Raw genomic sequence first — 12,436 nt, forward strand, 5'->3', positions numbered from 1 at the left:
GTCCTGGGGGCACTGGGTCCCTTCAGTGTCTGTTGCCACTGGTGTGCCCTGTCAACGATGGCTGCAGTGCCTGTGCATGTCTGCTGCGGTGGCTGTGCATGCCAGGGCTGTGTCATGGCACTGGGTTACACTGCTGCTGCATTAAGCCAGTGGGGAGCCCGGCAGCCAGGCTGGGTAATGGGATGCCAGCTGAATCCTTCATTTCGGACAGGAAATTTCCCTCCCTGTTCCCTGCCAGGACAGTTCCTGGGGCTGTGATGCTCTGGTTAGCAATGGGATGAGAGAGATGAGAAATAGTTGACTTGGAGGGGAAGGTGAAGCTCTTGGAAGTGGTAAGGAAACCACCTTGGCTTTGTTTGCTGGTGCAGGAGACAAGATATGTTTCAGCTGCCTCCATGCTGGGATCAGCTCTGCTCTGAGGCTGGGTTTGCTGCCATCCTAGCAGTGTCCCCTGCCAAACAGTTCTCTGCCTTCAGACAGGGTTCGACCTGAGGTACTTGAAGGAGAGCAGTGCCATGGGACTGGGCAGTGATGCAGCGGGGACACGCTGGGGTTGTAGAAGAAAGCAGAGATCCTGCACACTGGCATCAGTGGGGCTGACAGTGTGTTGGGACTCCCTGAACTCAGGCCAGCATGAAAATGAGCATATTTGGCACAGGGAGGTGTTTTGTGTTCATGGAGGGAGGTGTATATGGCTGGCTTGAAGGGTTGGGTTTGGGGCAGAGGCAGTGATTGGGATCTCCTGCCCTCCCCTCTGCAGGTAGAGCCCAATGCTTTCCTCCCTGCCACTGGTGAGCTGCTGCTGCTGCTGGGATCATTGTTTATCTTCTCGCTACGGCGAGCAAAGCATCGCCTGCAACACCTGGGAACCAGAAGGGCACAAGGGAGCAATTTTCCCCTGCAGCTCCTCAGCTGCTCCAGCTGAGACACTAATGGAGACAGTTTTGGGTGGCTCTGCAGGCTTGTCCCCTTGGTCTTTCTGCTGTGCAACTCCTGCCTTCACCTAGTGGGATGGAAGAGGTTGGAGCATGGTAGGGCACCAGGTTCACTCACCGTGAACAGCCTCCAGGGCTGCCCCCATACCAGCCATTGGAGTTTTAGACTGTGCTGTAGGTGCTGTGATTGATGTTAACTGGTCCCATCTCTCCCTGCAGGTGAGTGTGGCAGGCTATGGGATGGATGAAGCTGAGCAGGACCAGTATGAAGCTCGCCTCAAGGAGCTCTTTGACAGCTTCGACAGCACAGGCACGGGGTCCCTGGGGCAGGAGGAGCTCACTGACCTCTGCCATGTGCTGCACCTGGAGGAGGTAGCCCCGGCACTGCAACAGACCCTCCTGCAGGACAACCTCCTAGGCAGGGTAAGTCTGGGGTGATGGTGGGGGACAATGGGGGGATCTGGGGCCTGGGAGCAAGGCCCTGTGTGCATGGGAGGGTGATGGAAAGAGGCCGAATGTCTGTAATCTCTGAATATCCAGCAGGCTCTGGGGCTGCAGGACTGGCAGTGTCTGTTGGTCTGCTCAGCAGGGTGGGCACAGGGCAGCTTCTGAGAGGGGAATTAGTGATAACAAGGAAGGAAACTGCTCATTATGTGTCTTCCCTGACTGGAGGTAGTCTGAAACTCCCAGAAACAACCACTGTATGTTTAACCTTGTACGCCAGCGTTGCGCTGATGCCGTGTGTTGTTTCAGTGTCCAAGGTTAAACAGAGTGCTGGGTCCCTGCTGCCCTCACACTGATGCTGGTACTCAGCCCAGCACACGCTGGTTCACACTGCATATGTGCCCCCAGCACTGGTTAGTGCTGCTTCTGGTCTGGGTCATCTCCCCAAACCAGCTCACCGGGTGCTTGCTCAAACTGTAGTGCTGGGGAGGTACAGCCAGGGCTTGAGCCTGTGATTTACCTTGACTTAAAGCTGTACTTAAACTGGTGGAGCCACATGCAATTATACACATTTCTCTAAAGAAGAGACTGTTGTCCAACACTGGCAGTCACTGGCTGAGCCGCCTTTGTCCACATTACCTGGTTTTGGGGACTGATGGCTCCTTCTTCTGTTATGCTGCAGCATCCCACCAGTTTGTGGAGGGGAGCTGTGGCCAGTGAGCACACCATGCTTTCCAAAGTGACTTTTTCAGTTCTGTTTATACCTCTATAGAGTTAACTGCCAGGTTGTTGAGATGAAGCTCAACAACCTAGCTTGCCCTTGGGAGGACCTCCATGTTCAGCATGGATGTCCTTGTGTTTGTGCATTATCTCTTTCCTGACATACTGTGCTCAGAGTGTGTTGGATGCTTCCCTCAAAATCACCCTGAAATCCCATCACTGCTTATTAATATCAGAAAATGCAGAGCAGGGCAGATAGGGCTTTCAATAGACATGAGCTAAGCAGCCATCCCAACTCCAGTTTCCTATCAATCTGCAGCTTTCACAAACCAACTCCTTTAATGAACAAAGCCTCCTCTTCCTTGCCTGCCCTGGGGCAGTAGCTCTTCTGCTGACAGTGAGCAGTGCTGGAGCATGGATGGATCCAGACAGAGGTTTCTCACCTTTGGAGTTGCAGTGTGGCATTTGCTCGTGCACTGGAGGCTTCCTGTGCTGCTCAGACATAGTGAGCTTCTGCTGCTTGGATGCTGTTCTCTGGCTTTGCTGCTTGCAGGATAGTGGGTTAGAGGGGGAAGGAAGAGCAGTATGAAAGATATGGTTGTCATGGCTGATCAGGGCTAAAGCAATGGTACTTATCCCTGTGGTGGAAAGCAAAGTTAAATGCTGTAAATGCTCAGTCCAACGGCACCAAAAAGCCCCTGCTAAAGCATCCCAGGTGCTGGGTCATGCTTGCCCAGTCCCAGCCAGGAGCTTCATCCCTGTGAGGTGTCCCATAGCACAAGACATCCTGAGGAGCACTTTTATTTCATTCCCCCGCTTTGTCTTGGGGGAATGGTTCTCGTTTACAACCTGTGACTTGAATCATGCCAGAAAAATCCATCTCCTGTGCTTCCTCCCGTCTCCCTGGCATTTGTGCTTGTTAGCAGCAGCAATGGCCCATGTCTAAGCGTGAGCCTGATTTAATAGCTATCGAATCCTCTGGGTTTCCTAGGGAGCTCGTCAGGAGAATAGCAGCAAACATGTTGCTCCCTGAGTGTAGTCTCCTTGCACCTGCCCTGCCAGTTCCTTGCTGCAGATGGTCCCTGTGTGCAGTGGGAGCAGCCTTTGTTTGCCTGCACTTCCAGAGCCCGGGTTTTACGGGAGGGCACCAGGGAGGGGGGTGGCGGAGGGACTGTTTTGTCTGCTGAGGAGCAACTTGGTGGGGCCACGTGCTTGCTTTTGTGCTGGGGGCTCTGCTCTGGGGATGAATGTGCTGTGGTGGAGCTGCTCAGTTGGACCGGGAGCCGTGCCAGCATCCCGGCGAGGGGCTGGACACGCTGCATCCCCAGCACGCTCTGTGCGATGCTGTGGGGATTAATGGGTACACGCTATCTCTGAGCTCCAGCGGCGGCTGTGCGGATCCTGCCCTGACTCGCAGCAGAGCCAAACCATCCTAGAACCGTGAGATTGTGTGCGGAGGCGATGCTCACAGCAATTCCTAGGATTCCTTGGGAAGGCTGTTTCCTCTGGCCTCTCACACTTGACTGCAGGACTGAGGGGATATGTACAGGCATGTCCTTCTTGTCTGGCCTCCAAGAGGCTTTGCCCATTAATTAGCAGCTAATGCAGAGTGGTGTCTTGGGGACAGTGCTCATGGGCTGCAGGATGACTGTGGTTATGTGATTTGCAGGGATGGGGGTAAGTCGGGCACTTCCGGACCCTGCACAAGGACTGTCCTCAAGCAGGGTCGGGGAGTTCAGGTTTTACCCTGCCCCAGTCCTGTTGCATTAGCCAGCCTGCAGCAAGGACACTGTGGCATGGGGTTTTGCTTTGCTTGTCAGCTCCTTCCAATGCTTTGGCTGGTGACCTCTTGCAAATATACTCCAAGCCAGCTGTGGTGCTGCTCCCCTTAATGTGCTGCATCTTTTTGCATGCCAGGCAGGAGACTTGGTTGCGAGATTGCCCTGTTCCTGTGTCTTCCCCACCTGACATTTCCCTCTGCAACCTTCTGGTTGCTGCTGTTAGAAGGGGTTTGCAAGGAGGGACAGGGCTTTGGGAAAAGGCCTTTGCTTGAAGATCAAGGAGAGGGAGCTTGAAGAAGACACCGATGCTGGTTTGCTCTAGTCTGGGGTTGCGGACTGCTGCTTTGCATTGCAGGGACAAATAGTGAGAAGCAGCAGGTAGCTTGGCACATGCATGCTCTCTTTCTAGTGCTAATAAGTCACAGCTTCATAGGCAACTTGCTTTAAAGCTGGAATCGAGATTTCTCAAAGGTGCTGGGGTTGCTCAGCAGCTGGCAGCTTGGTTGGTCTCTGATTACTGTGAGGAAGCTGGGCTGGGCTTGCTATGCCTGTGTTGGCCTATTAGTCATGTTTGCCTCCGATTTACTTGTTCTGGGGAAAATTCTCCTCTCTGGGGGCTTAACATGCCTGCAGCACTGTTCAGAACCCTGGTCTCACTGTGAGGTTTGCCAGGATGTGTGTCCTGTGAGTTGGCACAAACATGTTCCATGTCATTGCCTCCTGAACACTGCTGTGTTCAGGCTGTTTTGGATCAGCCCTGCTGTTCAAGGCCCCTGTGAACAGATGCACAAGTTGGAAGTTTTAAAATACCCTAGATCTAGTCCAGCATATTGAAAATAGCATTAAACTTCAGACACTGCAACCATGTTTTGCTGGTATATGCTTTGTGTCTTGTGTTTGTAAAGCTTTTAGGTTTGCTTGAGTGTCTGAAGCGGTTTTCCGTAAGTGGATGGTGCTTTGTGCAACACTGCTGCAGTTAGTGCTCTCCTCCCAGGGCTGCTATGCCTGTCCTTTGCTGGGAATATTCTCTAAGCAAAACCCAAAGGTTGTTGCTGTGGACTTGTGCCTGCCTACATGGGCTGTCACGTCCCTGGAAATGCCCCTTGCACTTGCAGGTAGCCCATACTCTCTCTGGCATGGGCTCTCCTGGCAGGAGTGTGACTCTCTGTGCCAGCACAGGAGTGCTGGAGGTGTGCTGACACCAAGCACACACATGTGGGGTGCTTTGTGGTGTGGGCATCACCTATTCTGTATCTCCCCAGGATGCACGTCCTCCTTGGGTGCACGCTGGTGTTTAAGTTGGATGGGGATATAGAGCGAAAACATTGCTGGAGAGCAGTGGCAAAGGTTTTCTTTAAAATATGAAGCTTTCTTTAAAATAGGAGACACTGGTGTTTGTGGCTTTGCTGTCAGGCAGGCTGCCTTGCTCTTGAGCACAGCTCTGATTTCAACAGTTGTATTTCTCTAAGTGCTCTGTGTACACACATGCAGCATCTGACCTCAAACGTGCACCACAGACAGATACTGTTTTTCCTGGTTATCTCATGTTGGGATGGGTCAGAAACTTTCCTAAAGAAAAATACCCTCCCTCTGCTATCTTGGGCTGTATCTCCAGAGTTGGGTGCTGCTGCTCCGAAGGTGGTGTGGGACCCTCTGAGCCTGTGCAGGCGCCTGCTGTGGGGTCTCTGCTGCTAATTTGCATTTTCAATCCTGCTGTGTAGCTGACCAAGGCACTGGCATGGGGGGGCTGGAGGTTGGCCACCTCCTGCCCCGCAGCCTAATCTTCCACGGGCTCCTTTGGACATTGTGGTCATGGTAAAATCGCTCCATGGCCTCGATGCCGGAGCCATCTGTCCTGCATGCAGCTGTGGCAGCGAGGGCTCAGCCCCCCTTCTGCCTTCCTTCCCTTCATTAGTGCTTCTTGGCAAACATGAGTTACAGGGCTTGTTAAGCAGGGCAGGTTACATGTCAGTGGTGCTCTCTGCACCTGCACAGGTGGTTGTACACATGGACTGTGTCTGCATGAGTGATGCAAAGTGATTCTTACTTTATGTTCTTACTACCACGAGGTCCCATCCAAACCCAGCCCAGCACCTCTCTGAGGACCAGCTCTACCTATCCCCGTGGCCATTGTCACTGTTCCCTTCCCAAGAAGATCCCAGCGGAGGGGACCTGTTGTTTGAACACTCTCATCTTTTATTCATGCTCATTTAGTCTAAATGTCAAGTTTTTTTAATCGGGCAAATTCTCCTATCTCTGTAAACTGTCCTTTTGAAGTACACCTGTGTCTGGAAACAAATGGCAGCAATTAGTATTCAGATGAAGGCATCCTTGACAAGTTTCTTTGCTGAACATATTTCTAACTGTTTATTTACTTGGGGAGTGTGTATTTTGAACCACAGAGATGATTTGTACTGCATGAGCTGCAATGTGAGGTGGTCCACTGCACGGGGGGCCCATGGCTGAGCCCCCAGCTCCACTGTCATCCCCTGTCTGCCAGGGAGCATGATGTTCTTTTTTTGGGCTGGCTCAACCCCAAGAGCAAGCTGGTGAACTTCAGACCTGGACTTTGATTTGCTTCTAATGCTGCTCCCCCACAGCATTAGAATTCTCTGTGCTCCTCATGCTGGATTTGTAGCAACAGCTTTGCCAGCAAGGGCAACCTTGGTGGGTTCTTTAAATGAAGTCTCTTGTTCAATGTAAAAATTCTCTCCAAGATTTATTTAGCCAGAAGAAGTCATAGCAGCCAGCTTTGTCTCGCCACTGACCCATGTCAAATAGCTTCCCCAGCTGTCCCTGGGTTTCTGTCCCCCACGGCTGGAATTGCTGACATTCCCCAGCGCAGCTGTGAAGGATGCTGTAGCCCCATTGCAACTGCTCATGGTGATGAGGCAGGAGGCTTTCTAGGAAGACACAGATGGAAAAGGAGAGGGGGGAAAAACCCCAGTGGTAGAATCATCCCTCCTTGTTTTTCCCGTAGCCATGTTCCACAATGTGGTATTTCCATTCCAGCCCTTTTGGAGCTGCAGCAGGCAGGAGTGCCACGTTAGGGCTGCCCTGGAAAAGACACTGTTTTCTGCCATCCACTTTAAAAAAGTGGTTTCTGAAGCTTAATTAGGGCAGTGGAGCATTTCCACAGCTGGATATCTCATCCCTGGTCAGGACTCGTATCTCACTGTAGGAGCCACTGGCCCTGGCCAGTTCTTCCCAAGCAATGGAGATGCTCCCTGGTCCTGGGGATGTGTTATTTCATTGTCTTGCTTGTAAGAAAAACCCAACCAATGCATTAAAGCAGTGGCTTTGAGTCGTTCTGTGATAGCAATCATTTTTTTCCACACACTCAGAGATGTTGGTTGTGTCTCCATGTGTCATTTCCCAAGGCCCAAGTCTGAGGTTCAATCTTGTCCCGTGCTGAGGCAGTTGGCAGACTCAGGCATGCTCTTGTTTCAGTGTGGTGGTCTGAGTGCTTTGCATTGCTGCCTATCTTCCTGACGGATTATTAGCATGATATTTAATTTTCTGCACCAGTTGATTTCTTCCTTTCTTCCTTTTTTCCCCACAGGTCCACTTTGATCAATTTAAAGAAGCACTTATCCTCATCTTATCCAGAACCCTGTCGAATGAAGAGCACTTCCAAGAACCAGGTAAATACTGAATTATCTAAACCACAACATTTTCCTTTGGCAAAGCAGACATGGGTGGCTGTTACAGAGGAACTTAAAAGAGAAAATGCTTTTCAGGTGCTGAGATAGGCTCTTCTGCTTGGATGCCCAGACCCAGGGAGAATGGAGAGTTAAGGTCTGTTTGTGGAGCCTTGTACAGAAGCATTTTCTGAGCTATTAGATATTTATATCCCATTAGCACGATCTGAATGCCTGGAGAGGCACGTGATGTCTGTGTGCAGACCCCTAATGGCACTTCAGATGCTCAAGACATCCCAAGGCTGCTAAATGTGCTGAAGTCTCTCTATCTCATAATGCTTCCGGTGGCCGGGGATGCTTTGGGTGCTCTCCAGCTGCAGCAGATAGGGGCAGGCAATCAAATGGCCACTTTATTGCTGTGGCTGCTTTGTTCCCAGCCAGGGCTGGCACATCCCCTGCCCCCTCCACTTGAGTGTTTCAGCTCTGAGGTGGTGTGATGCAGGCACAGAAGCTTCAGCTCAGCAGAAGGGCTGAGCCAGTGGTAGCTGCTGTGTTCTTGCCATGCCTCTGAGGGGCTGGTGATGGGATCTGTCTTGGGGGACAGCAGTATCTTACAGGAAACCTCTGCTGGCTTTGGGTGCTGCTCTTTGTTGTGAAGATTGTAAGGGGAAACTCTACAAGACCTCCTCCTAGAGATGGGCTGCTCAACACAGAAATACCCCTCCTGTCTAGGACTGATTTGCATTATTTTTCTTTAAAGTCCATGCCATTTCCTTGTGTCTGAGATGAGCAGGGTGAGCTCAGACCTGTAGGAAGCTACTCTGAGGTGACTGTTTCTCCCAGGGGTCTGAACAAGGTGAGCCCTCTGACAAACCAAGTTGGGGCTGGTTGGAGAAACAGTGGGTGCTGCTATTCCTTGGTGTCCTGGTTTCATCTTGCTTTGTTTCAGCATGCCTTGAAAATGTGGCTTTTTAGACTCTCAGCAGGAAAAAAGCTTTGCGGTGCCCCCCCCCCTTCTCTGTGCATGTGGGCTGGTGGTGCTAGGAGCACTGGGGAGCTGTGGGGTGAGGGCTGACCCCTGTGGCTCCAGCTGGAGCTGGGGGGCTGCAGTCTGCCTGCTGTCACAACTGTATGTAAATCCCTAATCCTGCCTTCAGAGCAGCAGGGCTGTGAAATCCCTGAAGGAGAAAACAGCTTAGCAAGGGGGAGAGGGGAAACTCCAGGTTTCCTCTCCTGGAGCATCAATCTCAGCTGGAGCATCCTCCACTCGAGAGCACAGCCTCTCAGCAAAATTACAGCTCTCCCCTTTAAACAGGCTGCAAAAAATTCAGGGCCCAAGAGATGCAACTGATGGATTACTTTTATTTTCAATCTCTCATTTCCAAAGCTCTTAATGCTTAGAGGGAGGGGGGCGATGACAGCACTTGTACCCAGCATCCCTTAATGCAGTTTCCCAGCACAGGTCAGTGGATGCTCAGGAGTGTGGGAGGAGCCTCACCAGTGCCTGGCGAGGGGTCAGGTCTGCTGTGGTCTCTTCCATGCCCTTAGAGAGGAGCTGGCACAGAGCAGGAGGCAGCCCCAGCACCCAGTGAACCAGAACTAATCCAGTGCTCTGCATTTATTGGGGAATCATGTGGCTGAGAAGCTCTGGCTTGATTTAAATATAAATAATTCTTCTAGAAAGGGCTAAATTTGGGGTTATTGCAGGGGAAATTACAAATGCAGCTGGCAAGAGGCTGTGTTGGAGCTGGAGAGCCCTCCTTGGGGACACGTTTGTCAGCTGGGTCTTGCATGGCAGGTAATCAAAGGGCATGCAGTGCAGGTAGGGAGCCTGCACCAGGCAGGCCTGGGAGGCATTTATTTTTAATGCGTTTTGACAGGTCGGTTAACGCCAAAGTCTTTGCTGCTTTTAATTTAGATCAAACTCGAGATTTGGAGAACAAGCTGCTTTGTGCTGTTGGTGTCAAACTGTCAGTGACTGTGGAAATGCTGGTGTTACAGCCCGCCCCGGGCTTGGGAAAAATTGAGTTAAGAGCTCCAAATCATATCATTTAAACGAAAATTTAATCTGGGGGAGGGGAGGAGAAAGGCACAGAGATCTTAAAGCTGTTTGCTGCATCTGCAGAGTTTGCTCTGCAAGGAAGTGGCTGTGTACCTTGATGATGTGGTTTTACTCAGGGACTTGGGTGATCGAAAGATCCCCTGGGAACAGTTGGAGGGCTTGTGTCTTTGCTCTTCGTACCAGCTGCCTGCAGCTCCCAAACAGCCTGTGGACATGGGCAAGGGGCCCTGACAGAGGAAAACATCCTTGTCCCCATGGGTGCAGTGCAGCTTGCTCAGGGAGGATGGCTTGGCACAAGGAACTTCTGCATGATGGGGCAGCCCCTGGGGTCACAGTGGGACCCATATGCTGGGGACAAGGAACCAAAACTGACATGGGTTGCAAAAACGGTTCTTGCAGAAGTGGCTGATGGGGCTTTTCTTGTTCTGGGGGGTTGGGAAAGCAGCAGGTGGGAAAAGCACTCAGGCTTGCAGAGAGCAGCTGATGTATTTGTTTTGGGGTGTTTTTATTCTTGACAAAGAAGCTAAACTCCCTTTCTGAAGAGAAGGATGGCAGTGAGGATGGTCCTGATGTGCTGTGGGCACTTTGCCTGGGAAGCAGCCCTGAAAACCAAGGCAGGCAGAGTTCCCGGCACTGCTGTCATCAGTTCCATCCCCTCGAGGATGCTGGTGTGGGGACAGACCCAGCTGCAAACCTAAGCATCAGTCAGCCGGGCAAACCCCAGCTCTGCTGGGAAGTGGCGTGGCTGGGCAGAGGAATAGGGGAAGTGCCGGGAAAAGCAGAAAAAAGCCTGAATGTGTGTTAAAACAGTGCTTGCTTTAGTGTTTGTTTTGGTTTCTGCAAGCAGGAGTGTGACTGCCAGGGAGACCTGTCACTCCCAGCAGCACCTCGGGCCTTTGCAGAGGTAGCCTGGATTACTGGGGTTAGATGTTCTGGAGAGATGCTGCTGCAGGGCCAGGGCTGAGCCTGCTCCTGCTGGGAGACCTGGGCTGGGGGCTGCTGCTGCTCTTTGTCCATGGGCCACTGTAGCGGGGGGGGGGGGGGGGGAATAGAATCATAGAATGGTTTAGGTTGGAAAGGACCTTAAGATCATTTAGTTCCAACCCCCTGCCATGAGCAGGGACACCTCACACTAAACTGTCGCCCAAGGCTCTGTCCAACCTGGCCTTGAATACTGCCAGGGATGGAGCATTTAAGATTAAGGGGGTGGAAAGAAAAAAAAATCAGTTATGTGGGTGATGGGGAGGGAAATCGGGCTTTATTTCTTCCTCATTTTGGTGAATAAAAAGTCAACTCTGTGTGTTGTGGAAGCCTGGATAGAGAGGGATTACCAGGGTGGAGCGCAGGATTACAGGAACACCCAGGACAAATTAAAGAGCAGCTTGATGCTATCCTTGCTGCAGTCATGAGGGGCTGTTGGGTTGTTGTCTTCCCAGCACATGGAGACAACAGAACTGCCCTCCAGAAGAGTACCTGGTGGGGATGATGCTGTTGCAGGAAACCCATCCATGGGCAAAAGGTTGCTCATGTGGCTGCAAAGGTCTGGCTTCTGCTCCACAAACAGACCTGGATGGGGACAGGTATAAAACCAGCATCACTGTCCAAACAGGGGTGACCTAGGCACAGGCAATGCCTCTGGGCAAAAATACATTTATGTGGGTTGTGGTGACCCAGCCACTGCTCCTGTCTGCCTCAGTTGCTGAGCCCAAAGTGTGAAATAGGTTCTAGGAGGAGTTCAGACAGTACCTGGTGTCTTGGAGGATTAGGATTTAGCAGATCCTAGCTGTGATGCGCTTTGCCCACTGGAAGGCTGTCTGCTGCTGTGAGGAGGATCCCTCCCTTCCAGATCTTAAGCAGTAAAGAAATTAATTTTGTCTCTAAATGGGCTTGTGGGGCGAGGGTCTTCCTTCTCTAAACCCCCTTTTGTCTGCATTCAGTAGCTTTGATGCTGGGCCCAGGAAAATGCTTCTCACCATCAAGGGGAGCCCCCCCTCTCCTCCCCAAGTGTGTGAGGGCAGAGCAGGATTTTGAAAATACTTATCTAGCACAGAAAGGCAGAAAATTGAGTGTACATCTCTAACCATGGAGACATTTAACTGCTGAGTTGGATGGGGGGAGCAAGCCAGGAAATTGATGGCTTTTGTCTGCAGCGCTTAAATCGGCAGAGTCCTTGTGAAATGCTTTTGGTTTGGTTTTTCAGGAGACATGTAGGGACCACAAACCCCCTGGGCAGCAGGTCAGGAAGGTGAGAGGCTTGGTCTCTCAGCAGCTCCTGCTCTTCCCCCCACCCCGGGGGCAGTTCAGAGGGGCAGATCAGACCCCAGTGTCTAATTAGCTCTGGAGTGTGTTTTACTAAGCCCATGTATTGCCTAAGGCTGTAGGAAGCAGGGAGCATTCATCCTATTATTTTTTTCTCATTTTTCCCCCTTTCTCAGTGGCTTCTCAGCTACACAGTAGTGAGGGTCTTGGAGGAGCAGCATCTCTCCTTGCTGCTGGTTGCAGAAGGGGGGTACCAGAGGTCAGGCTTGAGGAAGAGCAGCCTTCCCTTGTGTTCAATACTGGGGTATATTTTACAGTGTTTGGGATAAATAGCAGACAGGGCTGTCTCATGGGCATCTGCCTCACTGAAAGCTTTGATTTTTGATATCTCCCTTCTGTTTGTGTGCCTTTGAAAGAACGTGTGGATTGAGCAGCTCTTTCCTTCCTTCCTCTTTTGGCTGGAAATGAGAAACTCTGTTCAGCTCATTGGTGAACTTTCTGCTTTTGGGGAACATGGGTTGCTGCTTTTTGCTGGCATGTGTGCTCAGCTTTCCCTAAACACTGGGAATGGCAGGGATAACAAGGGCAACAGCT

The 12,436-nt window shown here is 51.5% G+C and overlaps 1 protein-coding gene across 1 annotated transcript in view; it reads left to right on the forward strand.

The window, feature by feature from the left end:
• The first annotated feature begins 1,175 nt into the window (after window positions 1-1,175).
• The window catches only part of NIN (ninein (GSK3B interacting protein)), a 60,719-nt gene continuing 49,458 nt past the window's right edge, over window positions 1,176-12,436 (forward strand). Inside the window, exons 1-2 of the mRNA XM_010018926.1 lie at window positions 1,176-1,358; window positions 7,443-7,524. Of these exons, the coding sequence (XP_010017228.1) occupies window positions 1,176-1,358; window positions 7,443-7,524 (265 nt within the window). The remainder of the gene's footprint in view (window positions 1,359-7,442; window positions 7,525-12,436) is intronic.

This window comes from Nestor notabilis, unplaced genomic scaffold (assembly GCF_000696875.1).
Source record: "Nestor notabilis isolate BGI_N333 unplaced genomic scaffold, ASM69687v1 scaffold5670, whole genome shotgun sequence".
NCBI classification, from domain to species: Eukaryota; Metazoa; Chordata; class Aves; order Psittaciformes; family Psittacidae; genus Nestor; species Nestor notabilis.